Below are 26,633 nucleotides of genomic sequence, written 5' to 3'. Positions count from 1 at the left end.
CTGTTCTTTTAAATTCGTCCTTAGTATAAGTCTTCGGAACGATATTCTTTATATTTTTATAGTAGTGTTTAACCGAGCGGAATTTATCTTCGAGTTAGCTAAGTAGCTAGAAAAGTATATCGAATAGTAGAACTTCTATATTAAAGCGAGAAAGTTTATTATATTGATTCTAATAAGCTAAGATAAAGCTTTCTATAGTTATATAGTTTTCTCTCTTAATTAAATAAAATTTGATAACTTCTCGGCGAATATTTTCGGTGATATTCTCGCTACAAATAGACAATTTAATCTCCCTTATTAGATTATCGGTGCGAGTAGGAAAGTCGGAATCTCCTCCCTTAAGAATATCGATAATACAATTATCCACTTAGGCCTAGATCCAGCTATAAATAAGTAAAGACCAATATTTCTATCTTAGGTATCTTTTATCTGATTTCTTCGGATAGGATATCGAAGAGTTAATTACTACTTCAATACTGTTGATTTCCAGCGCGTTATAAATAAATCTACGCTATCGGATAAGGTTTGAACTATCTAGCTTAAGCTTCTGAATTCGGAGTAGCTTAATTTTCTGGGTTTATAGAAGAAAAGAGGCCTACGTTAGGTCTTTGTTAGGAATTTCTTGTTCCGAATTATTTTCTTTAGATATTATATTGTAGTGTAACGAGGACCGGTATACTCTTTTTGCTCGGTTAGTAGGATTCGCTTAGTCAGCGGAATTCGCTCGGTCGGTAGGGTTAGCGTAGGGTTCCTAGTCAGTATATTCTAGAGATCGACTTTATCGGCGAGATCTTCGAGATCCACTTAGCTAATCACGGGACCGTAAGATAATATCACGTATTCCTTAATCTTTAGCACCTAAAGTAGTATCGTTATCGCCCTAGTGTAACGATATCTTAAAAAATATAATAGGGACTTCGAAACTGTCTTGTTAAAATTTAGATAAATTCTTACGTTTTCTACGAGTCTTTAAAGAAAAGATAATAGAAAAGTATCAAAAAGGATAAAAAGATTTAAGAATTTTGATTGGATTGGTTAATAAAAGAATTGTAGAGAAGAGAAGATCGGATCTACTCCCTCCCGTTGATAAAACTCTGATATTTACAATATTTACGTTACGTAACTAGGCGAAAACTCTGCACCTAGATCACGTGATCTGAAAATTCTACACTAAGTAGGCCAAAAACACAGTGTAAAGGTAACACTGTATCGTCTAAATAGCTCTATAGCTTATAGTTAGCTGAATCTCCTATCTACGTAAAGGTAATATACAGAAGAAGCAGTCTAAGAATATTGTCTGTTGAAAACCTTAGTGGCTTCCTATCGATAAGGGGGTTCCTGTACACTGGATACTTAGGACCACAGAGATCCTATAAGTCTCTAAGCTCTCGGGTACGGATCAGAGGGTTTTCTAGATAACTGGTAACGTCGCAAAAACGTCCTGTAGACCTGTGGGGACTATAGGTAGGGCTCGGGCCGTCCTATAGACTGGTCTAGACTGCGACAACGCCCACCAAAGTGGAGACACTTTTAGCGTCGCCAAGACATATGCGGGCACTCTTGGCAAGGTGGATACTGCCAAGAACTAGTTATGTATATAAAATAGCCTAATAGGGTAATTTTTGCATTAATTTTGCATAACGGTGGGCGATGGGCGTCAAATTTCAAAAGGCCCACGGGCCGTGGACACTTTCTAGTGCCCATGGACGGGCGATGTCGCAGTCTAGACTGGTCCACTCTGGGTCTTAGCGATTAAAAAATACGAGTCACACTGCTCAGTGAGAGCTAGAAAGGGCTTATAACCTATCAGCGGATACAATAGAATCAGATATATCTATTGGTGCGGTGATCCTGCTACACAGTAGATCTTGATAATAATCGATTGATTGCTTCAGACTAACTAGGATCGAGAATACTAACTATTTTGATATTCGAGTCTGGGTTGGAACGGTCATATGATCCAGTATGTGACACTCACGTGACCCGACATATAGTGGATGCAGAGAGACTGGACATAGATTTAATAGGTGTCCAGCTAGATAGATGATTTTAGTGGATTTAATTTAATGGCGTTTTGGTTGAGATATTTACATTTAAATCCAATGGGTTGGGTGGGGTGCGCCGCTCGTATGTGAAATACGTTATATTTAGGTCCTAACTTCCGTTAGGGACCACACCCCTGGGGGCTGTCAAATAGTAGTATTGCTTCGCTTCGCTCCGCAAATCATCTGCTAAAGTGCTTATATTCTTCAATTCTAATTATGTACTTGTATTTTTACCTTTCAATGTACCTTCCCACCATTCCACCCCTATTACCTCTTATAGGTGTGTTGGGTGCTTGGCACGATTATTCTATGTTATATTCCGACACTTATGTACCTAGGTAGGTAGGTATGATGGAAGTAAGTAATCATGTGAAATTGATTAAATCTGATATAATATCTCTACTAGAAGTCTTGGCAAAATAATGATGTGAAAAATATATACAACATACGAAGTATGCCTTTTTATCTTGAAAGAGGTTGAAAACCAGATCGAGATTCCACCCCAGAGCTATGGACATAACCATAACACAAGCCTAAACACCGACAAAACTCCATAGAGCGAGAATACCCCCAAAATAAGGAATAATAAGTATAATAAAATCACTGGTCCTGTACAGAATAGGAGCGAGCGTGAGAGAAACCTCGCTCCCAGTCCCCAATTCGAATCTCGACATTGAATTGCTTCTAGCTCATCCTTTCAACGGGAACCGAGCACCTTCCATAGGAAAGAGTGCAAAATGACAACCTATGACGGGCATAGACGCTAAGTTTGGATAATCACACCTTTGCGGCCCATCGCTTCTTCAATATGGAACCCAAAAACAAGTCGGTAGAGGTCACGGAGCCAGGAATACTGGCCGCTTTGCAGCATTGCCTGACATGCATGCGCGACATCAATGGCACCCACCCGAGCTTGCAGACCAACGCTTCTGAACGTTGGGTCAAAAGCCACTACCTTTCTGTAATTTTTCAATAACGACGTCTGCCACGCCGCGGAGCCAAATGCATCCGAGGGAAGTGATTTCACAAAAGACGACAGGTTCTGGTTCCCGCCCCGTTGGTAGCCACTGATGATAGCAGCTTTGGTGATCAGAATCTTTAGTCGCGTGAGGTTCGGGTCTTCCGAGATAGTGGTCACGGTGTTGGCCGAGGATGCCGTATGACTCGAAGACCGGGATTGTTCCGAAATACTGGATGCATTAGATGACCACTTGGTATGAGGGTTATTATGTCCATTCCCATAACCCAATACGAGTATATTGGGAATCGGAGCCTCGTCGGGCGAGGTTGTTGCAATGTCCTCAAATATGGTGGTTGGAGTCTCCGGGTTGCCGAGTTGGTTCATTGGGTCATCACCGAAATCCAGCTCCGACTGCTGCGAAGTTTGATGAAACGCCTGTGAGAACGTGGTTTGGCTCGGCCGAGGTGTTCCTCGATCCGAGTTGCGCAAATTATGGAGGGTCCAGCCCTCGCGGAAGAGATCACAAAGCTCCCAGCAGGCTTGAACCGCAGACCCTAACAACTCCTCATCCAGTGCCTTCTCTTCCCTCTTGCTCTGGCGAATGCTGAACAGCATCTCGGCTAATGTCCAACATGCACTTAGTAGAGAGTCCGTCTCCGTGATGCGGGTTCGCTGCTTCATAAGACGGTGGCACAAGGTAATATAAAAATCCAAGGTCCTTTCGCGGAAGGCATCGGGCAGGTTTCGATCGTGAGTGTTGTAGAGATGATTATTCAATTCAAAACTCACCCGTAAGACCGAGTCAGATAGGTCAGTGTCGCGAATACGGGCTTCAAATAGCGCCTGGCAAAAGTCTCGACAGAGGTCGAGAGTCGGATGAATTTGCAATGCATAGTCGTCGTCGCGTGTGTCATAAAGCTTCTGGCAAAGTCTCCAACATGACCGCCATGCATCCTCTTGCATATCATCATTGTGTGATTTAAGGAGACGTTCTCGATGGATATAACTAAGATTGGCCAGCGTATTGCATAGTGTCCAACATTCGTCGAGAGCAGCCCTTAGGGCATTGATTTCGGCCTCTTTGCTGGTTAGTCCTGTATTATAATTAGTATTATTTGCTAAAGCTCAGATGCATCTGCATTCATAGTTATACCTTCAGGGATATCTTGAAATAGGGTCAGCAAGGGCTATTCATGGATCAAAGCGTGACTTGAAAGAAATCGGCTGTAGTACCTTGCAAGCTGCTCGAACGAGTGCGTCTCTCAAATTCTTCAAACTCATGTCTTGTTTGTGCACGTGGCGTTGCTCGTTCGGTACCATCGTTGGCGAAACTGAGTGATGTTGTCAATGGAGGCGGCGATATTGGACTATTACCAAACTGTATAGATCAAATTCATTAACACCATATATAAACGGGAGAGAACTGTCATGAAAACACCTTTTTCGTCCTTGTAGGTACATTTATTATACCAGTCTGCTCATCTGAACTGACTGATGGCGACTGTGACTTTGCTGTGACTTCGAAAGTGTGCTCCATTAGCGCCTAGGTAAATTTCACCATTAGTTAACGCGGCAACAGTCCCGATGGGATCCGTACAAAATCACCGAATCCTGGAGGAGCATGTATCACCGATTGCGGAGGTTCATCGTCGTCCGGTTTTGTGCTGTTGCCCATCTGATTTGGGTATTCGGTTTGAATCTATATAATGTGAGCTCAACTGAAGTGTATGGCCCGCAAAAATTGTACATACTGTAAGCTCTGGCTGAGAAGGAACCCCGGATCCACGTATAGGTTCAGGAGAGCTATCATCTCCATTTGAATCATCGCAATCATCACAGTCATCGCAGTCCTCTTCATTGGCCGAGGCCCCTGATAATTTGCTTATCGGCTCGGAAGCGGAGAAGCGGGAACTCTCATTCCCCTTGAGCACACCGTCAAGAGACCTGTTTACGCATCAGCCATACTCTTATGAGAAACCAGTGACTGTCTTACATTGAACCCGAGCGCGGAGAATAGTAAGCCGGAGTTGTGGAGTTGACGCGATATGATAGGACAGATAGCGGTGACCTGACGGCCATGGCCCAATGTATATGGAATATAAGAAAATGAAGCTCAAGTGAAAGGGAAAAAAAAAAGTTGGGGGGAGCAACACTTGAGGGAGCTGAGCCCGGTCCCTTATCGCTTACTTAGTGCATACTACACGTGATATATGTTTCTTCAATACATCTTCGTACTTAGATGGTTAGGACATGAAGAGGGCATATCAGATATGGCGCTGAATGTGGAGACCATATCTGATATTGACAATGTTCTAATATGTAAATCGAGGGCCAATTGCAGCAAGAAAGGCCTTGAGAAAATTGTACTGTGAAGCAATTGTATAGCTATTGTTGTAATACATCTTTACTCTCCGATTGGCTGAAACTGATGGAAGCGCTTTTGTCCTAGATGCGGTATAGTTGGATGCAGTTCCCCTCGATATGAGTGGCTGATCAAGGTCAAGATGCATGCTCATCACGGCGCTTATTTGACCCCTCGGGTAGGGGAAAATATTCAAGAATTCAAGGATTGGTTTTGTTCTTCGGATTGCATATGGAGTAAATGCGTTGGGTTTTGCGGATCCTATAAAATAAATCTAATAGTAGAAATTAACAGTGCGTGCCCAAAAAACCGAGATAGATCCATGTTTATTGGGTGTATTGCAAATATAGAATGGGTCTTGAGCTTTTTTAAGATCGTCGGAGGCGTTCAAGCGGGGAATTTGCCCGCTTATATCGGGCTAGACTATTGGGAAAAACTCATCTAATGTATACCCTGTGCGGAGTAAGTACTACGTACACAGATGTTGCATATGCCTTTCCCCCCATTCTTTCTCTATGGGTGTGAATCGACTCGGTTATTGCTAGGAACACGGCAATGCCTTTTTAACATTCTAAGTATGCCAGGGAATCAAAACCATGTAAGCCTTGACAACGACTGTACTCCTAGTAAGAGGGCCACTATAAATGAGAGAAATCGACGACCCAAAGTTCCTTGAGAGACAAAGAACCAAGAAGTGGCGTTTGGGTAAAAACCGAGTTGGGCTACAAATGATGCTTGCCCAATGTTGGTGGTGGGTCAGACTGCAAACAGCTGAGCTGTAAAATTCATTGATAATAATAACCAAAAACGCAAACACCTCCCTTGACGCCATATGTGTAGAGCGCAACGCTGCCCTAGATGCAAATACTGTAAGGAAACACCTGTAAGGAACATCGTCCCATTTCCAGAGCCTGGATCACCCGTCGCATCTCAAACCACCACTTCACTGACCCCAGAGAAATCCCAAACTGGCGGTATTCGAATGTAGAGACCAGCCAAGACCAATGGCCGTGCCATTTAAGCCTAAGATGCTGGAGTTTCTTCTTTTGCAAACTTCAATATGCTCCCAATGTCTCCTCCCCAACAGAACGTAGAAATGCGGATGATCGGCCCAGCATGACCGGGAAGTAGTGGAGGATAGGGTATTTGTGTTTTTTTTGGGCGGGGGAGGGGAGGGGGACAGGAAAGCCTTGGCTCTATCCAAGTCGACAACAGGTTGACTCGAGAAACTGACTGGCTTATACTTGAGCCTTAGAGCGATCTTTCTCGGCGGAATTGTACCTGTGCAAAATGAGCAACGATTCCTGAAACAACAAGTTTTCAAAAGACATACCGAAGAAGTTTCTCGATCAGATCAACATGGGTCATAATCATTCGTCGGCAGCAGTACCGTCTGCAGCCAAGCTGGTCCATAGCGTCGCTGTAGAAGATTTTGTCAGCCACAGACAGATGGGATAGACTGAAGGCTGCCATACCCGTCTGGAACACCGTCGTCCAAAAGCTGCAGGTAACGCTCCCAGAGGTCACCGACAACCTACAATCAAGAGTTTAGTGAAGAATCATACATCACTCAAAAACAGCTGCTTACCTTGCCACAGGAGAAGCAACGGACAGGGATAATCATTTCGGCAATTTGAGTTAGCAGACGGTTCAGATAATTAAAAATGAATAAGCAATGTCGATTGGAGGTGAATGATGTCGCTTTGAGCCAGACTTTTTTTTTCCCGCGAAGATCGAAGGTCGAACTAACCCAATCAGGAGAACTACAGTTTTCTGCCAAAGATTCCCGCTTTATTTTTCTCTTGGGAAAAAAAAAGTAGATGGATCTGCCATGGATATCCTCAAGAGTCAAAGTCTTTACAGCCGTGCCACCAATTTGCAAGAGCCATGATTATCTGAGTCACATAACTCACATTTGAACCTTCTTTTTTTTTCTCTCTCTCTTCTCTTTCTCGATCCTGCATCACCCGCAAAAATGGTGGCCAATCAGTCGGCACGACAGCAAAAACGATCTCGGCTTAGCGATGCGGCCTCCGAGAAGCCTGCCCGGTCCAACGAAGAACGACCCAAAAGGCGCAGAGTCTCCGGAGCCAATGAAAACCAAAATCTGCAGAAAATCAAGCCAACCGACGGCGTGAAGGGGCGTTCCAACGATGTCCAGACACAAGATGCTGAGACTAAGCAAAAAAGCCCCGCGCCATGGTCTTTCTCGCGCCCTGTTGGTGGTCGTTACAACAATTTAGATCCAATTCTGACCGACGATGAAGCGTGAGGACTATTTCTGTCGATAGACGGTGAGACGTATTCTGACCTTTTTTAATTACAGATATCTCCTCGTTGGACTCGACACAGCCGTTCAAGTATTCGCAGCATCAACCTCTCGCCTGTCACGTACATTGCAAATGGAGTCTGGCCAACAGATCATTGGGTTTAGCATCTGCCCTGAGGACCAGGAAAGCCTCTATATCTTCACGTCTTCAGGCTCTATCAGCAAATGGAATTGGAGTTCCGGAAAGCGCATTGCACGCTGGGAGACTACCTGCACAACTATTTCAATGAGCCTAGCCTCAGTGGGTAAAGAAGGAAGCAAATCTGCTATTTCCTTCTCTATCGTCTCGCAAAAGGATGGAAAAAGACAAATTTTGATCAACATGCTGGGGGATAAGAAGATCCAAGGTACCACTGTCCTTGAGACCAACCAGAAGATCAATAGCGTCAAGGTCACGCACGACGGCCGAGTGATCATCGCTAGTGATGGTAAGCATCTCTTTATGGGTACTACAACCAACGCAGAGCTTGAAAACCTTGAAACTGTCCAGTACACCTGGCGCGAGGCGGCCCTTCCTGTCAATGCGACTTGCTTTGATATGCAGATCCAAGGCTCGGAATCTATTGATCTAGCAGTAGGAGAGATCTGCGGTTCTATCCTGATCTACCAGAATGTCTTGAATACCCTCTTCGGCAAGGATCTCAGTGATAAGAGATCTTCGCCCAGGAAGTTGCATTGGCACCGAGGCTCTGTGAACACCGTGCGTTGGTCTAAAGACGGTATGTCCACTTGTATACACATGTTCTCGAGAGCGGGATTGCTCACATTCATCAGGAAACTACATTATCTCTGGTGGCCAGGAATCGGTCATGGTTCTCTGGCAATTGGACACTGGCCGGAAGCAATTCCTTCCCCATCTTTCCTCTCCTATCTGCAACATCGTAGTCTCCACCCGTGGCAGCTCATATGTGGTTAAATTGGCTGATAACTCTGTGATGATCTTGTCGACGAGAGAATTGCAACCTCTCACTACCATCACAGGATTGCAGTTGTGTCCAGGCATGCCAGGATCTGTGGAACCCTCAAAGGGATGTGTTGTGGCGAAATTGCACCCACAGCAACCAGAGCGGTTAATTATGGCCGTCCCAGCTTCCCACCAGCTTATTCAAAACCAGCATGGCTCTCAGCCTACAAATGCGGCTGTGCTTCAAACATATGATATCCGTGCCAACGCTAATATCTCCCGCCAAGCTCTTGCACGAACCAATGCGACCACTTTGAGCGTTAGTCCAGAAGGGTCTCAGATTGTCGCACCCGATGTCAAGCACTTAGATTTAGTGCATGATGCGAAGTGGCTGGCTACGGTTGATACCTGGGCCCCTCATCCTCAGGATGTTGGAGCCCTAGATCGCCCTTCTGATACTAAATCCACTGCCACCCTCCGCCCAGAGGTCTTTTTGAAGTTCTGGAAGTGGGACGCTTCCTCTGATAAATGGGAACTGGTCACACGTGTTGACGGTCCTCATTTCTCCAAGAATCACCACTCAGCTGTACTTAGCCTAGTGTCTCGGCCCGGTGCCCATGAGTTTGTAACCCTAGGCTCCGACTCTGTTCTCCGCTTCTGGTGTCCAACTGCAAAATATCGAAGCGGTCTGAAGGCCAAAGATCAACCAGAGCAGCCTCTGAACACGTGGAAGTGCCGTGGTACTGTTGACCTGGAGGGATATCTCAATTCCACCGAAGATTCTCCTCTGGATACGGCTTGTATGAGTTTCTCCGAGGATGGCTCAGTACTGGCCGTCTGCCTGCCGTTGACGTCGGCTGCAAATGAGGGTCTTGTTCTCCTGATCGATGCACGAAACTGCTCTGTGCACTACCGACGCACTGGTGTTTTCCTTGGAAACCCCTGCTCAACGAGTTTTCTCGGAAGCTATTTGATAGTTGCTTCCACTCACTCCGTGACTGTCTGGGACACAGTTGATGATGTCATCAGGACTATCCAGTCGTCAGAGTCTGTGGATTCGCCTGCCGGGAACTCACAGTTCATTGCTGTGAATGCTAGAACAAATTCATTGGCAATTGTTACGAGTTCGTCACACAAGAAACGACGTAAAATTCGATTCCAAATCAAGATCTACGACGTCCCATCCTTCGAGGTGGTCTTCGAGGAAATCCTGCAGACCTCCCCGGTTGCATTGCTATCCGATGCTTATTCCGGTGATTACATCGTCGTTGATGCATTAGCAACTGTGCAGCGACTTGGTTGTCTGGACAAGGCTTCCCAGAAGAGCCAGAACAACCAGTCTCATGATGTGACCGGTCAAATCGATAATGGATTGGCAACTCTCTTCAACCGGGGACCGGAGAGGTCCCTCGCTCAATCTGACGAGATGGAAGAAGAGTTTTCTGCTCAAACCAAGGGACTGGCTAGTGTCTTTGGTGAGACTCCATCATTCTCTTTGCCTGCTATTGGGGTACTGTTCAGGAACGTGGTCCAAACCCTCAGCGCCAACAACTAGGCTGATGGTTTTGGTCCACGGAGGTTTCTTATTCGGTGCACAGGTGTAGCGGTTGACAGGGATTTTCTGTTTTGAACATTGGAATTGTGAACAGCGAACAATGTATATGTATATGGTCACCTTAGGTAACGGCCCTCCCCCCATCCCCCCAAAATCTTTTACTACACAAGGCCTACACAGTGGTATCGACCATTTTGTAACCACCTAAAAGAAACAATATTCTTAATAATGTTATTCCTTACAGTAAAACTTCATTTGTGATCATAGATATAATTTTGAAAGGGGAAGGGTTTGTAATAACGCTGTTTGGCTAAATCGAATCTATGCCTTGCCACCAGGGCAGACAGTTTTCAGATCTGTCCCAATGTAAAATCAAGCAATGCCTTCCTCCCGTGGACATGAGTCAAGTATGCATCTAATTCGTGATCATCGTCGATTGAGAATGGAATCTCATTTGCTTCCTCATCCCTGTCAATGCCCTCGATTCGGGTGATGATTGAATAGGGATACCTGGAGCCGATTAATTGCCGGAGCTCTTCCACTGTTCGTGTGGCTAGCTTTTCGAGCCAGGGTTTTTGGGTTATTTCTTGCGATTGCTCCTTCGAACCAATCTGGAACCAGACGGGGGTATGTAGTAGTGCAGAACTTAGCATAGGATCCACATATTCGAAGCCATTGCCTGCGTCGTGGTGCGGATTGGCTGAGAAGGATGGGTCATTCGCAGCCTGGAGTAGTGAAGGGTCAATTTGCATGTCGCTAATCTCAGTAGCAGTAATGGGTGCACTGGCCAGCGCCTGGGAGGCCAAAGTGCTAATTCCATTGCTGATCTCGTTGCCCAACATGCCGCCCATGGAGGAGGTTGTTGGGGTTTGGTTTCGAGACTCGGTACGTGTCGATGATCTCTTACGTGCCGGATCTCGCTTTGTCTGGTCGTCTCGAAGTCTCTTCATGACATCGCGACATAGTACTTCCAGGGCCTTGAGTTTGTTGCCGTGATCCGGATCGGCTGGCCCAGGTGCGAGGATTTGCTGAAGCAGCTCTGAGTTCGCAATCCATTGCTCTTTGAGCTCTCTCCAGTGTTCGTCGCCAGCCTCTAATTTGCTTGTGAAATGATCCACCTTCAAGGTGTCATAGAACGCATTTCGAATCTGTCGACTTTCTTCCGGGTTGATCCCCAGGGCATTCTTCGCCTCTGCGATTGTCATGCGTCTCTCCAGGGTCCGCATTCGTTTGGTGACATCGGTGCACACAACGTCGAGTGCAAGTGCTTTTGCGTCGCGTTGAGTAGGGTCTGTATTAAACACCTGTTGGAGGTGGGCGGATTCTTGAATCAATTTGTCTTTCGCGGCTTGCCATCTCTCAGGACCAGCTGCAGTTTTCTTGATGAAGCCTGCTTCTTCGCAGATTCGCTGGAAATGGTCCCTGGTCTGGCGGTACATAGTGTTGTCTAGGTTAAGATACTGCTTGCTCTCATCAATAGTTGTCTCCGACGGAAAACGTGGAGGCCCCGGAGGGTCGGCCGGCAGCCCAGCCCATCCTCGAGTTCGACGGCGACGTTTTCGCGATGCCCAACGTTCTGCACTTTCGGTTTTTAGGCGGTCCAGTCGCTCTTGGCGTTTTGCGATGATCTCTGGCGAGAGAGCGGGGGACTCAGTGATTGGGCGTTCAGCATCTGGTTGTGTAGGGAGATGGTGTGGATCATCTAGTGCGCTTTCGACCTTGTATACCTCCTGTTGCAAAGCGAGGAGCCCCTCATCCTCCGGTTGGACAGCTTGTTCTTCGACATTTGACTGTGACTTCATTCCGTTGGGGACCCGTAGGAGCCAGCGATTCTTTGCGCGCACTCGCATTAATTCCCTCTCTTTAATCTCAAACCCTTCATCATTCAAGATGCGAAGCATATCCCGCTGGCTTGTGTTCCGTTCCCAAAGCTGTTTGACTCGGGCGACGAGCTCCATATTCTTGTGCGCTGGATTTTGTTTCGACGGAAAACCCCATCGTTTGAACTGAGTCTGAAAGGCACGTTTGCTAGAGAAGTGACGAAAATCAATTGATATCCAACAGATAGAAGCAAGGATATATATACTTACCTTGGCGCAAACTGACAGACAGTCCGCATGTAGTCCATGATCTCCTCCAACGCCTTCTTTTCCTCGATGTACATCTGGAAGCAGATTTCCCGCTTGCCAGACCAATCGTACACCATGATGAAGCAGACGCTCCCCTCTGTGGAGGCGCGTCTGTTGGAAGAAATAGATAGAGCTAGAAGATGTGGAGCTTATCAGGCGGTTGTTGTCGCTGCTGTGCGCCGTAGCCCTTCGGGGGAAATTTGGAGAAGACGCGGACAGCGCAGTTTTGACACGTGACTACCGGGATATACCCCTTGACAACACAACATTTACATTTACAGAGCACAATTGAAGAATGTTATGGATTTCATTTCATGATTTGGTCTGGCACCATTGGGGAATCATATTCCATATTTGTCGTTTCCCAATGCATAATGAAATGCCCTCGGAAATGCTATGTCCGTATCTCTAGGACACTCGACCTGCGATTGCCTAGAGATGTCCGACGCATGCGTTGCAAAGACAGCAATCCAGACGCCGTGTATCCTGCTCATATTGAGCGATATTCCCATAAAGGTGCAAAAAAAAGGACTCTCAAATGAAACATCAGGGGAACAGATAAATCGCTCGCTCATTTGAAGTATGAACTTGGAACAAAAGCACAATGGGGTGAAACAAAGGAAAATAACAAAGGAAATTAAAGGACGAAAGATTTTGGAATCAATGAAGTTTCTTGATCTTTCGTCGCAGTTTGAACACTCGAGTTCGAAGCCAGGTCATGAAGAGAACCCATGTGCTTTTGGATTGTGATTTCCATGAGGCCGACGCCTCTACACTCCCATGCACGGGGAAACTTCGGGGCTTTTCAGAGATCTCCTCTCTAGACTGCACAGGAGATTCATGTTCTTCCGACATATGTCGTTTCAAGCGACGCCGGGAGCCCCTCTCTTCGGCTTTGATCTGTTGTTTTTCAAGCCGGCGGTTCTTGGCAGCCTCTTTATCCTCAAATGCCTGACGGGCAGCCTGAACTGTGGCTGCACGAGAAATGGGATCTGTGCTAGTTCGAGTTCGGGACCGGAAAACGAAGTCGAGAGACGTTCTGGACATCGGAGATGCAGTACCATCAGTCTCTCGCGAGTATCCAAAGGACGGTCGACTGGTCACATTGGTCTGTGAAATTCCGGGGAGACGGGTGAAAGAATCATCCTGGATCTGCAATGACAGCCGAGGTAGGGCTGGGCCTGGACGAGTTTCTTGGATAAATGCAGGATCCGATTCGGGGCTTTCGGCCAGTTCCTCACTGTCATGGCTCGACTCCTCGTAGGACTGGCCCAGTGGTGGGGTGTACGCTCGAGGTGTCTGTCGCATGGGATGCACGTACTGTGATCCGGGCTTGCTCGCACTGGAGCCTGAGCCATTTGAGAACTGAGATGTTCCACTGGTAGATCTATTGTGAAGACCGGAAGGTGTTCTCTTGTATGTCACGCCCGTGAGGGATGCGCTGCCTGAGCGCTCCCGCTCAAAGTTCATGTAAATTCCCAACCCTTCTTGGTCAGTGGACGATCGGGACAGATCAATTGAGGTCGACGGCGCATCATCACGGGAGATTTTTCGCAAAATGGGCTTGATATGGACCTTGGGTTTCATTGATTTGCTTTTGTGAGAACGAGAGTCGAGAGCTTCAGAAGATATATTGTGTTCAATAGCGTTCATCGACTGCTGTTCCGAGTTCCACGGTTGCTCGCCTGGTGTAGTACCATGTTTAGTCGTTCTTGAAGCTATAGAGCTGCGCTTTTTCAGATTGATAGGATAACGCGAGCTGTCGGAAGCATCGGGAAAGGGGAATTGGTCATGGGGATTGTTAAGATCTTGAGACGGAAAGATATGATAGGAGGCAGTCCGTCCAGTTTCAATGCCTGGTCTCGCCTTCGTGCGCTGAGATCCACTGGATTCCCCCGGTCGGTTTTTCACGGGAAAGGCCGACTCACGAGAGTATGAATCGCCGGCGTGCGCCATAGTCAGGCCTCTTTTAAGTCACAGCTTTTTAGTAGTGAACCGTGTGATGCATGATTGTCAACACCAGCTGAATGGAAACCAGAGTATGGGAGTAAAATTCAAGATCGAGGAAGATTGAGAAAGGAAGAGATCGTAAGAGATCCCGATAGTATTCAGTGATCGAGTTTGAGGGGGCGCATCAGCGCATCAGCGGGGAAAGTGAAGACTAAGATAAGGAGAGATAAAGGATCTGACATTCACATGTCGACGGGGTAGAAGGCGGGTGGAGGTAGAACAGAAGAAACCAAGTAGCAGAAAGGGTAGAGAGAATAAAGAGAGTGTAGAGTAGATATATTTCAAGTTGAAGGAAAAAAAGGAGTCGGCGGTGAAGCCGGAGACAGACGGAAATCGAGACCGCATGCGGCTTTGACTCTCCTATTCTCTCTCCTTTCCCCTATACTCCGTACTCCGTATTACATCCCTTTTCTCCTATTATTGGATCTTTGAATCCTTCTAGTTCAATTGGTTTAGTTCAATTAGTTCAATTGGTTTGATTGGTTTGTTCTTCTCTCATCTTGTTTTAATATATTTTCCTATACCGTCCCCCCCTTCTCCCCCCTAATACAATAATACATACGGAGTATGGATCCCCTATTATTGTTCATCTAATTCCGTCCATGTTGTCTACGATATACTTATACTCTGTACTGTGATAATCCCTTCAATCCCTGATTTTACATATAAAGTCTTTTGTGTCCGCCTTTTTCCGTCGTCTACCTATAAAGCCGAGAAAGGTGACAAATAAAGAATACCAGGAAGATATCACGAGATCACATAAGCCGACTATTGTACAGAGTACTTATTGATCATATTCTACTCAGCAATGTGTCTACCGACATATAGGTATACAATAATATAACTATAATGTCCTTACATATGTAAATACTCATAATTGATACCTCTACCATGACCTACATGTATGTACACGCCAAGCCCATGCACAAATGATCTTCCCCCACCAAGGTGTGTTTGACATTCTGTGTTGTACATTTGGTGGGGGGTGGACTTGTTTGATGTTTTTTTTCCTTCTTTTTTTCTTTCTCTCTCTCTTCTCTTCTATTCTTTCTTGCACATTTTTTTCTTAAAAAAATATACATATACCCCCGAAGTCGTACCCATATTCTCAACCATGGGTGTGTCTTTGCAGAACCTGGGGTTGTCACTGTTGATACTGGTCGCTTTCTCCGGTCAGGCATATGCATTTGGCGCTGGTAATATCGCCTCTCTTTCCCGTCTCGAAGGTCAAAACTGGCGCCATGGAGATATTGAGGATACGCTTCTGACTCTCTATATGGCGAGAGTCGCTGGTGGTAAAAAATTTGGCAAGCTGGACGTGAAGCGGGTCTACTTCGGTAACTGGTTGCGTGATTACAGCCAAGCAGTCGATGTGGGCACCGTCAAGTATGTTAGTGCTGAAGCCATCCGTATCCTACTCTGGGTACTGGGTTTCATGAGCTTTGGGTGAGTTGTGAGAGTGGATGTACATACTATTGGCCATTTCGCTGAGATCTACGGAAGATATGGAACCAAAGAATTTGAGGTTACGACAGAACGGCTGGGATGTTATCAACCTACCGAGCATATCGATAACCCCCTAGGTTATGCCACGGGCGAGGATGCGCGTGACTATGATCGTCGACTGCGTGGCCCCGTCGACGAAGAGCGAGAGCTTTCAGTGGACCCCCGCACCGGTATGAAGTCTGATCATGGGGTGGTCGATATTGGACTAACCAAAACCGAAACCCAGGCTTGAAACACTACATCGCAACGGAGGACTTGGGTATCGATACATCGGCTGCACTGATTCGCCGTGTGTTCGGCCGCTCCATTCAGATGGGTCGTCGTTACAGGCAATCCGGGAACAAGGACGACCTATATGAAGCTCTACGACTGTTGGGCACGGGATTGCACTGCCTGGAAGATTATGCTGCTCACTCTAATTACACCGAGCTCAGTCTAATTGAAATGGGAGAAACGGAGGTCTTTCCTCACGTCGGACGCGACACCAAACTGCAGGTTCGCGGTGTTGATGACGAGGTCTATCCAATCGTGACCGGTACCTTTGGCGGAGTTGATTTCTTCCATTCTGTACTGGGAGAGTTATCTGATAAGACAATGCAGTCTGAAATTGAGGGCTTGGAGAATGTCGTTGCCCAATCGGAGAACCAGGATTCATCCGAGAGCTTCCTGCAGACTCTGTTGAGCAAGGTTCCCGATGGACTGCTTGGGGATAGCAACGATCAGACCGGCAAGATGGACGACTTCAAATCAAAGGCAGATGATGCCAAACATGACGGCGAGAACGTCAATCCTCGTGAGCCTGAAGATTGGGCTCTCTACCTGGACAATGTTCAGAAGCAGATTTACCCAGTCCTTGAGTGGCATGACACTCTGCTGAAACAAATCAGTGAAGCCATCGAAAAGATCCCAATCTTACCCGACCTGATCGAGCAAATTCAGGATCAAATCACTCTTTTTGTCTTTTCTATTCTAGCTCCATATGTTCTTCCTATTATCAAGCAGGTCAAGTCCGAGCTCGAAACCGGTTCATCCGAAGTGATTCAGAGCAGCCGCGAGCAGCAGCACATTGTATTCAACGATGATGACTGCTCAAATCCGACTCACTCAATGCTCTCAAAGGACCACTTTTCAAACATTCTCAATGAGCCCGCTGGCCGTATTGCATCGGCTGTTGTTAAATGGTCGGTTCCTCAGATTATGTCATGCTGGGACGATGAAAATATCGATATCAACCGAACTCTTGATAGAATTATTTCTGGTGTTTTCCACCACCCTGCTCTCCGTGAGTCTGGACATGATGGAGCTGCCGATATGCGTCAAGTCATGTTCTCCACGGTTGAGAAATGGTGGAGCGAAAAGGATGACGAGGAGCGTGACATCCTCCGCGAGCAACTGAGCCGCGATGGTGTCCTTGAAGGCAGAAACCATAAAGATGGCGTGCAGGATTGCGGACATGGATGTGGCAAGCCGCTCGCTCTTCCCAAATCTCACAGCAGCTCTGGCGAAGACCAAGTGTCCGGTGGCTCTGGTGATGCTGGCATTGAGAACCTTGCCTCCGAGGCTCTGGGAGGAGGCGCATTTGGCGGTATACTCGGTGGACTCGTAGGGGGCATGGGCTCTTTACTTCTCAACAACAGCGGCTCAAAGCCTGACCGGGAGAGCCCAGAGCCTCAAATCTACGACAGTGGGAATTCCTACCAGAGTCGACCCCAATATGAGAGCCAGGGGCAATACGGAGGAGATTCATACAATCAAATGCAGCCTCCTCACCAGAGTGGATATGGACAGCCAAGCGAATCAAGCTACGGAGGCTACGGTCAGCCTCCGATTCATCACGAAGAATACCGTCCCCGGCCCGACGGATATGAATACCAGAGTGAAACTGTCTATGGGCAGCCACCTGCGCGTCGCGATGAGTACTCTGGCTACGCACCCCCAGGGGAGAATTTCCGGCGCGAGGAGCACTATCAATACCAGTCGGAAAGCCAGGGTTACTATCAGGAACAGACACGGGAGACCTACCAAAGTGGCCAATCGGAATATCAGCGTACAGAGACACAGTATGGATACGGAAGCCCGCCTTCCCGTCAGGAATATGGACAGTAAGTTCACTTGATTATTTTGTTATTTGCTAGTCTCTTATATTGACAACAATATACAGGGAGTCCTCTGGATATGGTAGATCTCAGCCTGGCTACAATGAATTTGAGAATTCTGACTATAAGGAAGGATATGGTCAGCGAGAGGGCGGCGATGGATACCGCCCTGAGCGACAATATGAGAGTGAAGAGCGCACCAGGTACCGTTCGGATTCTCGCAGTGGCAGCGATGAGGAGGAACATTCTCACCGACACCACCGACACCACCGACACCATGAACGGTCTGGTTCGGATTCGGATTAGGTAGCCTCAGCAATGCCCCGGATATAGGCTTGGGCTGGTGATAGATCCTGTCGCAGTGCCGGCGACGACATCTACCATTCCTTAATCTCCCCGGGAACCGGTTGTTCAGTGCGAACAACCTTGTCGCAGTTGAGCAGGCGGAGTGGATCAAGAGCCAATTTCAGCTAGAAATGCAGATATGAGTATTAGTGGTGTGTTCCATTGGCGTAGACAAGGTATATTTGGATTTGGAAGTTAAATGAGAATGCATGTCAAGACTTACCCGGCGCATTGTGTCAACTGTAGTTTCACCCAACTCGTGCTCGAGATAGTCTCGCTTGACGAGACCAACACCGTGCTCCCCAGTGACAGTGCCTTCCATCTCCACGGCGCGTTTCACCATACGGTGCACGACTCCCTCTGCTATCTCCTTCTCATTGTCGCTGAAGAGGATGATTGCTGTCGGCTGTTAGTACATGTCGAATGATTTTGGGGTATGTCGAAATCAGGGTAATAGCTTACCGTGGAAGTTGCCATCTCCAACATGGCCACATATTCCGGCCAACAAGCCATTCTTAGTCATATCCTCCTTAGTTGCCTCCATAATATGGGGCAGCTTGCTCATTGGGACCGCGACATCGGTTGTCCATACGTGGTCATCTGGGCTTCTCTTCATCGCCATGACACTCCACAGCGCCTGTTTGCGAGCACTCCAGAGTTCTGCCATTTCAGCCTTGCCACGAGCAAACTCGAAAGTATTGCCCGAAGTGCTAGACACAATTTTCTGCACCATACTAATCTGCTCTTTAACCGCATTTGGGGTGCCAGTGAACTTAAAGAACAGGGTAGGGGACTCCTTCCACTGGCGGCTAGTAGTCTTGCTGGCATTGATGCACTTCATCTGGATGTCATCCAGAATCTCAACACCAGCGACAGGGATACCGGCCTCCACCACATTGGTTACACACTCGGCAGCATTCTGAATAGAGCCAAAGCTTGCGACAGCAACATTCTCACTCTGGGGCTTGACCGTCAGCTTCAAGGTCGCCTCTGTTACCAAACCAAGAGTGCCTTCGCTGCCAATAAAGAGCTTGGTCAGGTCATAACCAGCACTAGACTTCCTCGGTCGCTGCCGAGTCTTGATAATGGTGCCATCAGCGAGGACAACAGTGAGCGACAGCACCCACTCACGCATTGTCCCGTACCGGTAGGCATTAGTTCCCGAGCATCCTGTTCCAACCATACCGCCAATCATTGCACCGGGACCAGGGTCCGGGGGGAAGAAAAGCCCATCTTTAGCGATCTCCTCGTTCAACTCCTCCCATCCAACAGCAGGCTGAACAACAACATCCAAATCACGTTTGTGGAGCTTCAAGATGCGGTCCATGCGACAGAAATCCACGCACACGCCACCTCTTGTAGACGCAAAATGACCCTCCAAGCTCGTGCCGCCGGAGTACGGGGTGACGGGGATAACGCGCTGGTGGCAGACCTTCATGATGCGCGAGACCTCCTCGGTACTTGACGGGTAGAGGATCAAGAAGGGCTTCTCATTTTCTTTCTGCGAGTAGGAGGACCAATCGGATCCGGAATGTGATTCCAAGTCATTACTTGCAGTCGACACATTCTCCTTGCCCAAGATCTCGACGAAATCAGCCCATGCTGCCTGGAGGTTGGAGGGAGAGACGTTGTGTTTCGGAGGTTCGATCTCGGAGAGGGGAGTCGTAGATGAGGAGGGCAAAGCCGCGGGCTTGATGGATCCGAGGTAGTAAGCACCAGTTGAGAAGAAGACCAAAGCTACAACGCGATTACAAATTTAGTTAGCCAATGATTTATCCAGAGAAAAATGCAAGGTTATCTCGGCATCGCATACCGAAGACCAAGGCGGCAGAGCGACCCCCGGGGGATTGGGTCTGATATTGGGCGAATTTCTCCTGCTCGGCACGCTCGCGCTTCAGACGCTGCTGGGTGCTTTCGTATAGTTGACTCTTGAATGATTGGTTTTCCTTGGCTTGTTTGGCCGAAGTTGCGAAATGGCGTAGGATACGGGGTGACGATCGAGTACGAAGACTACGCGCTCCTAGGGCGAGAATGTTGAAGACCATTGTACAGGAGGCGAAGCTCTTAAAGCTCTTTTAAAGCTATCAGAGAGAAAGAGGGAGAGAGGAGGTCGGGACCGAATTCCGCGATCTTGGCGTTCCGGGCCGATATGTACTTTTTTTGGGGGGGGGGGGGGGGGGGGGGGGGGTTTGAACCGGCTTGATTCGCTATACTATTAGATATAGATATACAGGGTAAAAAGTAGTATATTATATGTATTATATGGATCTACTCTGGATATAGGTTTACTATGTTCTAAATATCCTATTTCTTATATAAGTTAATATATATATATATATATATGCTACGGAGTAGTTAAGTAGATAGCTGAAATTATACTAAAAAACCCCACTCCTTCCAAACATGTCACTTGACCTTATAACGGGTCACATGTCCGATATTTTTTATTTAAATTGCCTCTTGTGACCTCTCAGAGGAAAGATATTCCCGCCAAAGGGGGCAAAAGAATGTCCGGTTAATATCGCGGCTAAAAAAGAGAAAAACACCGATCCACATCACATTTGATCTCATCCGAAGTGGAACTTGTCTGGACCTGCGGGGAGCTCTGCGTTGTTCGGTTCAATTCACTTCGACTGGATTCTCCCGGTTCATCCTTTTCGTCTACTAAGAGTTACTATATATTCCCGCCTGTCTTGTAAATTCCCTCTTTCTCTCCTCATACTCTCCTATCCATCCCCGTATTGTTGCCGATTTCCCAGGATTCCCACCATTTCCCCTTTAAACACATACAGAATGGCCACAGCTCAGGTAGTACTCAATTCACCGCTTAAAATGACGCACAGGGCAAGTCTAACAGTCATGTAGAACCTCTCCTTCGTCCTTCAGGGCATCCACAAAGTCAAGTTTGAAGACCGCCCGGTTCCCGAGCTGAAGAACCCCCACGATGTCATCATCAACGTCAAGTACACCGGTATCTGCGGCAGTGATGTACGTATCATTCTCCAGAAACAGTATGACCCACAAGACTGATGAATCACCGCAATAGGTGCACTACTGGGAACACGGCTCGATCGGTTCATTCGTTGTCAAAGATCCCATGGTCCTCGGACACGAATCAGCAGGCATCATCAGCCAAGTCGGATCAGCCGTCAAGACACTAAAGGTTGGCGACCGGGTCGCCATGGAGCCCGGCACCTCCTGTCGCCGATGCGAGCCCTGCAAGGCTGGAAAGTATAACCTGTGCGAGGACATGCGCTTTGCCGCGACCCCACCCTATGACGGCACCCTCGCCAGATACTACATTCTCCCCGAGGACTTCTGCTACAAGCTCCCCGAGCATATCTCCTTGCAGGAGGGAGCGCTCATGGAGCCTCTCAGTGTTGCTGTGCACATCGTGCGCCAAGCCGGCGTTAACCCGGGCCAGTCGGTGGTTGTATTCGGCGCCGGCCCCGTGGGCTTGCTGTGCTGCGCCGTGGCGACTGCGTTCGGTGCCTCCAAGGTCATCGCCGTCGATATCCAGCAGCAGCGTCTTGACTTTGCCAAGAACTATGCCACGACCTCGACATTCATGCCCGGCAAGGCCCCAGCTACTGAGAACGCCGAGCGTCTGAGACAAGAGAATGAGCTCGGTGCTGGTGCTGATGTGGCGATTGATGCTTCAGGCGCTGAGCCTTCTGTGCACACGGGAATCCATGTCCTGCGAAACGGAGGCACTTACGTGCAGGGTGGCATGGGCCGCAGCGAGATCCAGTTCCCTATCATGGCGGCTTGCTCCAAGGAACTGACCATCAAAGGTAGCTTCCGGTATGGTAGCGGAGACTACAAGCTTGCCGTTGGGTTGGTTTCGTCTGGCAAGGTCGATGTTAAGAAGTTGATCACCGGCACGGTCAAGTTCGACCAAGCTGAGCAGGCCTTTATTGAGGTCAAGGCTGGCAAGGGCATTAAGACCTTGATTGCTGGTATTGATGTGTAAATTTCGTTATAAAAACGAACTATTGGGGATAGACGGGGCGTTTATTTTTTATTTTTTATATTTTTGGCAAATTTTGAACGAGAGATGAATTAAAAAAGTTGATATGCAATAACTCCTGGGGTTCTGAGCTGTTGAGTAAACAAAGATATGTAGAAATGAGAAAGGTCAACAGTGGGGGGTATCGTGCAATGTAGTAAACGAAAGACCAAGTGTCAAAAGAAAAAAATAAAAAAAATAAAAGACCCCCAGATGTACCAAAGGTGATACAATAATGCTAACAACACCCTTGATTTGGGTGACTTCCAGAGCCCAAGCGGAAGACATCCTCCCATTCCCTCATCCCACTCTTCCAATTATGTCCCGTGCCAGGAGCTTTGCCTCTTCGACGAGTCCTGCGCTGGAGGGGCACGGAATTATCGTCCAACGTTGCCCGACTTCTGATACTCGAAGCATCACTGCCGCCATATATACCTCCATCCCCATACTGGATCCCACTCTGCGGGTCATCGGGGTCGATCTCACCGAGCTCGATCTTGGTCAAGATAATACGCGCCAGCCGATTAAACACTTCCTCCACACCATCCCCCGTCAGAGCCGAGATCTCCACAGCGACGGGTATATTCGACTTAGCAGCCCAGTTGGATGTCTCTTCGGAGCTAACCTCTCTACCTTCCGAGGCACGAGTAGCAGTCAACCTAGTTCCCGTCCCCATCATGCTGGTCGAGCGAATCGACCCATTCACATCCCAGGGGATAGACGACTGTCTGCTGGAAGTACTGGACGGGGTCGGAGGCGGGCGGGAGTTATCTTCGAAATCGGACTGAGCGTCGAAGGTCAGGTCAGCTTTATTCCCGGCCAGGATGATGGACAAGTTCGGGGAAGCGAGGGCGCGGGCGTCCATGAGGAAAGTCGGGAGGGAGGTGAAGGAAGCATAGGAAGCGACATCGTAGATGAGGATTGCACCTGCTGCGCCACGATAGTATGATCTTGAAACGGATCGAAAGCGTTCTGTGCCTGCTGTATCCCAGAGTTGGAGTTTAATGCGTCTCCGACGTGACCCCGTGCCGAGTTTCACGATACGCGAGGCGAATTCTACACCAATGGTCTGGGAGGATAATACTCGCCCTAACGGAGAAAAGATATGTTAGCGCGTGTGCGTGAGAGATAGAGGGAGAGAGAGAGAGAGAGAGCGCCAGGTGAGGTTTGGAGGTGGTTGTACATTCATCTTTCACGAAGCGGTGTAGTACACAAGACCTGATTCAAGGATCCGATGTCAGCAGATGATCTAAGCTTGGTATGTACTATATAAGATATAGTAGTATGTACATACTTTCCAGCACCGCTTGGTCCTAGGAGGATGACTTTGGCGAGGTAATCGTACATGCTCCCCAGTTCCTATGACTGAATTAGCATCTTCCGGGGGCTGGGAATGGGGAGATTCATATACCTGGTCTGGGACCGAGGAAGTGGAAGAGGCATTTGAAAGACCTCTTTGACGTGCCATGAGAGAGAGGCTGTAGGGGAATGAGTTATTTAGGGGAGATATGAGAGAAAGGTAGCTTTAACTGGGGGGAGGAAAGCTGTTGGGTGCCCGACCGGGAGTGCTCTCCCCTATTAACTATTACCTATTAACTAACTAGTTTTATTAAAAATGGGGTTATTATTTAACTATTACATTTCAAATGTATAGCATCATATTTCTGGACAAAATATAGAACTTGGGAAAAGAGAATGGCTAATGACCACTTAAGTGCATATTTACCCAGTTCTTTAAGACCTCACTCTATTTTAGTATTTAAAACAAAGCACATTTTGCCTTAGCGTTTAAATTGTTGTATATAATATAAATATAAATTCCTAGATAATCTATAGGAACATAGAGGATCTACTCCGTATATGTATAGTTACAACTTCGGGGATTTTGGAGTGAGGCTCATTTTACTAGTCCGGGGCTGGAATACAAAGAAATATAACAATAATATAATAATACGGGGCGCAGGTTGGGGTAATAGCGCCGTTGGTGTTTGTGATTGGTATATTATCGAATGATATATAGGGTTTGGGTACAGACTGAGGCTAAGCAGGTGGAGAGAAAGTATGGAGTACGGAGTACATACTTGAAGCCTTAGATCTTTATACAGATCATATCCATGTGGGAAACAGGGATTGAAAGATCTACAGTGTACATATCATTATCTCATCACTTTTTAAGGTGGCAATTTTTCTAGAAGGAATGGAAGAAATGAGATGTGCCTCTTTGTACATACTAGTCCATATAGTCTATAGTACGGAGTACTTCGTGTATATATATATATATATATACATAGTAATAAAGAGTATACATAGTATAAGCAGTATACTCCCATTCGTATTCATAAGCCCGCTAAGGGGGGTCCAGTTGCCCGAGGCTGTTTTTGACTTTTTAAATAAAAAATTCTTTCTGATATGATCTCATTTCCTTTGCTTAAATCTAAAAAAACCCTCTACGGAGTGAAGATTTTGAGATTTTTTTTTAATCTAAAAGCCCGAAATCTCCTGGAGAATCGGGACATCTGGAGTTCATCAGAATTTCGTCATCCCACCCTTCACTTTGATTCACTTTGATTCTTACAACTTTACACCATTCAACACCTTTTACTCTCCTATTCTCCTATTTTATTACTCAATACTCGGATTCAGCATGAAGCTCACTTGGGCGACAGCGCTCCTTCTACTCTCTACCAGGGTCACATCCCTGACTATCCCTCAAACCGAGTCTACCTATCTCATTGAACGAGATGTAGACTCTTTGGACTCCCTGGAGTATACCGAGGATACCAAAGATATTATGACTCTCGAGAAACGGCGTGGTGGTGGTGGAGGCCGGGGTGGTGGCAGTTCATCCAGTAGCGGAGGAAGCAGTGGAGGCCGCACCGGTTCCTCTGGTTCTTCTGGTTCTTCTGGTTCCTCTGGTTCCTCTGGTTCTTCGGGCTCAAGTGGAAGCAGTCGCAGTGGTTCGGGAAGCAATGTTGGTGGTACAACCAGTGCCGGTTCTGGCACTCGAGCAACCTATGGTGGAGGCAACTACTATGCCGGCGGCGCGCGTACTCCCTACAAGGCTGGCTCCCGGTCCGTTGGAGGCATCGCCCCATATGTACTCGGCGGAGCTGCACTAGGCGTCTTCCCAGGTCTTTGGCTGTACAGCGCCTACGCCTACCCCTACAGTCACCACTACAACTACTACAATGAGAATGCCCACAAGAACGAGTCGCTTCCCATTGTCTGTGTGTGCCAGGAGTACTCGGAGTGTGGCTGCGACAACAACAATAACAGCACCTACTACGAGTCTCTCTTCAACGGCACCGTGCCCAAGAACTCCAGTATTGTGCGCGTGGCTGATGTGAACGGCACTAAGACCATCTACATCAATGGCACCTTGCCCAACGGTACCACTGCCGCTGACGGAAACTCGACTAATACTTCCTCGGCGTCCGGGCCTATTGCAATAGTCCTGCATGCCAGCGGGTACTGGGTGACTCTTGCTGTGGTAGTGGCCGCCGTCTGGGGATTCTAAATGCTGACGATATGATCTTTGCTTTCTGCTTTTTAACTGATGGCTCAACCTGGGTCAACCCGGCTGGTGTTGATGATGGGCCTTAATGCTATAATAAGAGATGATTGGGATGGATGTTTGCTTGCAACTTTGATACCCTGATTTGGGAACTTGCCCTTGGCCTGTACAACAGTATTGTTTATATCCATAAGCGTTTTGCTTCTGATAATGTTAAGGGGTGTGTGAATTGAACATTGAAATTGTAGATTGTAAAGCTACTTTATACATTGGCTACACAAGGAGAGTTTCGGGCATAACTTTTACTGAATGAGATCGTTATTATGCTAAGTTCTTCGCTAAGCTACCACGTGAGTACGCTTTTGTGTTCATCTTCAAAGAGTCTACTCTGTAGTCATAATGAGTTTCTTTCTCAGATAGGAAGAAAAGGAAGGCGAATACTTTGAGAAGTATAACAAACAGGACGCCAGGATATTCCTAAATTGGACTAGCTACATATGTAGTTGTACTGCTAGAAACGAGTACCATTTTTAAATAACAGAGCGAGGAATAGAATAAGAGGAATCAGGTGTCTTAAAAAAAAAAGGAAAAGGAAGAGATATCGAGGTATGGTCTCTTATCTATATGAATCTACCTACATAGGTATGGAATGACATTCCAAGGTTCCAATTAGGAAGGTGCTTGATGACTTTGGTGCCTTAGTGCCTTGATACCTTGGTCTATCCCGTCCCATAGTTACCCAAACAATACAAGCGCCTTGGAATTCCCTTTTTCCTCTCTCCAACTTGCGACTTCTCCTGTTCTAAACAGTGTCACTCTTTCGTTCTCACATTCTTTTATCAATTCAACTGTATTCACTCCTTTAGCT

At 47.2% G+C, this 26,633-nt stretch overlaps 10 protein-coding genes across 10 annotated transcripts; 4 read left to right on the top strand and 6 right to left on the bottom strand.

Moving 5' to 3' along the window:
• Positions 1-2,808: 2,808 nt before the first annotated feature.
• On the bottom strand, positions 2,809-5,085 carry N7479_010190 (uncharacterized protein; the record flags this gene model as incomplete). Its single annotated transcript, XM_057257883.1, has 7 exons — positions 2,809-4,100; positions 4,160-4,171; positions 4,240-4,384; positions 4,445-4,549; positions 4,604-4,705; positions 4,758-4,950; positions 5,000-5,085. 7 exons carry the CDS (start codon positions 5,083-5,085, stop codon positions 2,809-2,811), a joined length of 1,935 nt encoding a protein of 644 aa, XP_057105341.1.
• Positions 5,086-6,606: 1,521 nt separating this feature from the next.
• N7479_010189 (DNA-directed RNA polymerase core subunit RPB10) lies at positions 6,607-6,992 on the bottom strand (the record flags this gene model as incomplete). The annotated part of the gene is made up of 4 exons (XM_057257882.1): positions 6,607-6,649; positions 6,702-6,788; positions 6,844-6,902; positions 6,957-6,992. 4 exons carry the CDS (start codon positions 6,990-6,992, stop codon positions 6,607-6,609), a joined length of 225 nt encoding a protein of 74 aa, XP_057105340.1.
• Positions 6,993-7,343: 351 nt separating this feature from the next.
• N7479_010188 (WD repeat protein) lies at positions 7,344-10,156 on the top strand (the record flags this gene model as incomplete). Its single annotated transcript, XM_057257881.1, has 3 exons — positions 7,344-7,636; positions 7,695-8,416; positions 8,472-10,156. The coding sequence occupies 3 exons, from the start codon at positions 7,344-7,346 to the stop codon at positions 10,154-10,156; spliced, it is 2,700 nt and encodes an 899-aa protein (XP_057105339.1).
• Positions 10,157-10,506: 350 nt separating this feature from the next.
• Positions 10,507-12,362, bottom strand: N7479_010187 (Clr5 domain-containing protein; the record flags this gene model as incomplete). Its single annotated transcript, XM_057257880.1, has 2 exons — positions 10,507-12,184; positions 12,247-12,362. The coding sequence occupies 2 exons, from the start codon at positions 12,360-12,362 to the stop codon at positions 10,507-10,509; spliced, it is 1,794 nt and encodes a 597-aa protein (XP_057105338.1).
• Positions 12,363-12,945: 583 nt separating this feature from the next.
• On the bottom strand, positions 12,946-14,241 carry N7479_010186 (uncharacterized protein; the record flags this gene model as incomplete). The annotated part of the gene is made up of 1 exon (XM_057257879.1): positions 12,946-14,241. The coding sequence occupies one exon, from the start codon at positions 14,239-14,241 to the stop codon at positions 12,946-12,948; it is 1,296 nt and encodes a 431-aa protein (XP_057105337.1).
• A 1,168-nt stretch (positions 14,242-15,409) lies between these two features.
• On the top strand, positions 15,410-18,203 carry N7479_010185 (Het-C domain-containing protein; the record flags this gene model as incomplete). Its single annotated transcript, XM_057257878.1, has 4 exons — positions 15,410-15,741; positions 15,799-15,971; positions 16,028-17,903; positions 17,963-18,203. The coding sequence occupies 4 exons, from the start codon at positions 15,410-15,412 to the stop codon at positions 18,201-18,203; spliced, it is 2,622 nt and encodes an 873-aa protein (XP_057105336.1).
• A 71-nt stretch (positions 18,204-18,274) lies between these two features.
• On the bottom strand, positions 18,275-20,287 carry N7479_010184 (FAD-binding oxidoreductase; the record flags this gene model as incomplete). Its single annotated transcript, XM_057257877.1, has 4 exons — positions 18,275-18,367; positions 18,466-18,641; positions 18,705-19,979; positions 20,056-20,287. 4 exons carry the CDS (start codon positions 20,285-20,287, stop codon positions 18,275-18,277), a joined length of 1,776 nt encoding a protein of 591 aa, XP_057105335.1.
• A 748-nt stretch (positions 20,288-21,035) lies between these two features.
• On the top strand, positions 21,036-22,215 carry N7479_010183 (NAD(P)-dependent alcohol dehydrogenase; the record flags this gene model as incomplete). Its single annotated transcript, XM_057257876.1, has 3 exons — positions 21,036-21,050; positions 21,108-21,230; positions 21,289-22,215. 3 exons carry the CDS (start codon positions 21,036-21,038, stop codon positions 22,213-22,215), a joined length of 1,065 nt encoding a protein of 354 aa, XP_057105334.1.
• Positions 22,216-22,489: 274 nt separating this feature from the next.
• Positions 22,490-23,719, bottom strand: N7479_010182 (putative Ras family GTPase (Rab4b); the record flags this gene model as incomplete). The annotated part of the gene is made up of 4 exons (XM_057257875.1): positions 22,490-23,340; positions 23,435-23,469; positions 23,546-23,610; positions 23,663-23,719. The coding sequence occupies 4 exons, from the start codon at positions 23,717-23,719 to the stop codon at positions 22,490-22,492; spliced, it is 1,008 nt and encodes a 335-aa protein (XP_057105333.1).
• Positions 23,720-24,895: 1,176 nt separating this feature from the next.
• Positions 24,896-25,768, top strand: N7479_010181 (uncharacterized protein; the record flags this gene model as incomplete). Its single annotated transcript, XM_057257874.1, has 1 exon — positions 24,896-25,768. The coding sequence occupies one exon, from the start codon at positions 24,896-24,898 to the stop codon at positions 25,766-25,768; it is 873 nt and encodes a 290-aa protein (XP_057105332.1).
• Between the last annotated feature and the right edge of the window lie 865 nt (positions 25,769-26,633).

Source organism: Penicillium vulpinum (genome assembly GCF_028829585.1).
Source record: "Penicillium vulpinum strain IBT 29486 chromosome Unknown utg000004l_segment0_segment0, whole genome shotgun sequence".
Lineage (NCBI taxonomy): Eukaryota > Fungi > Ascomycota > Eurotiomycetes > Eurotiales > Aspergillaceae > Penicillium > Penicillium vulpinum.
This window is presented reverse-complemented; position numbering and strand designations above follow the sequence as displayed.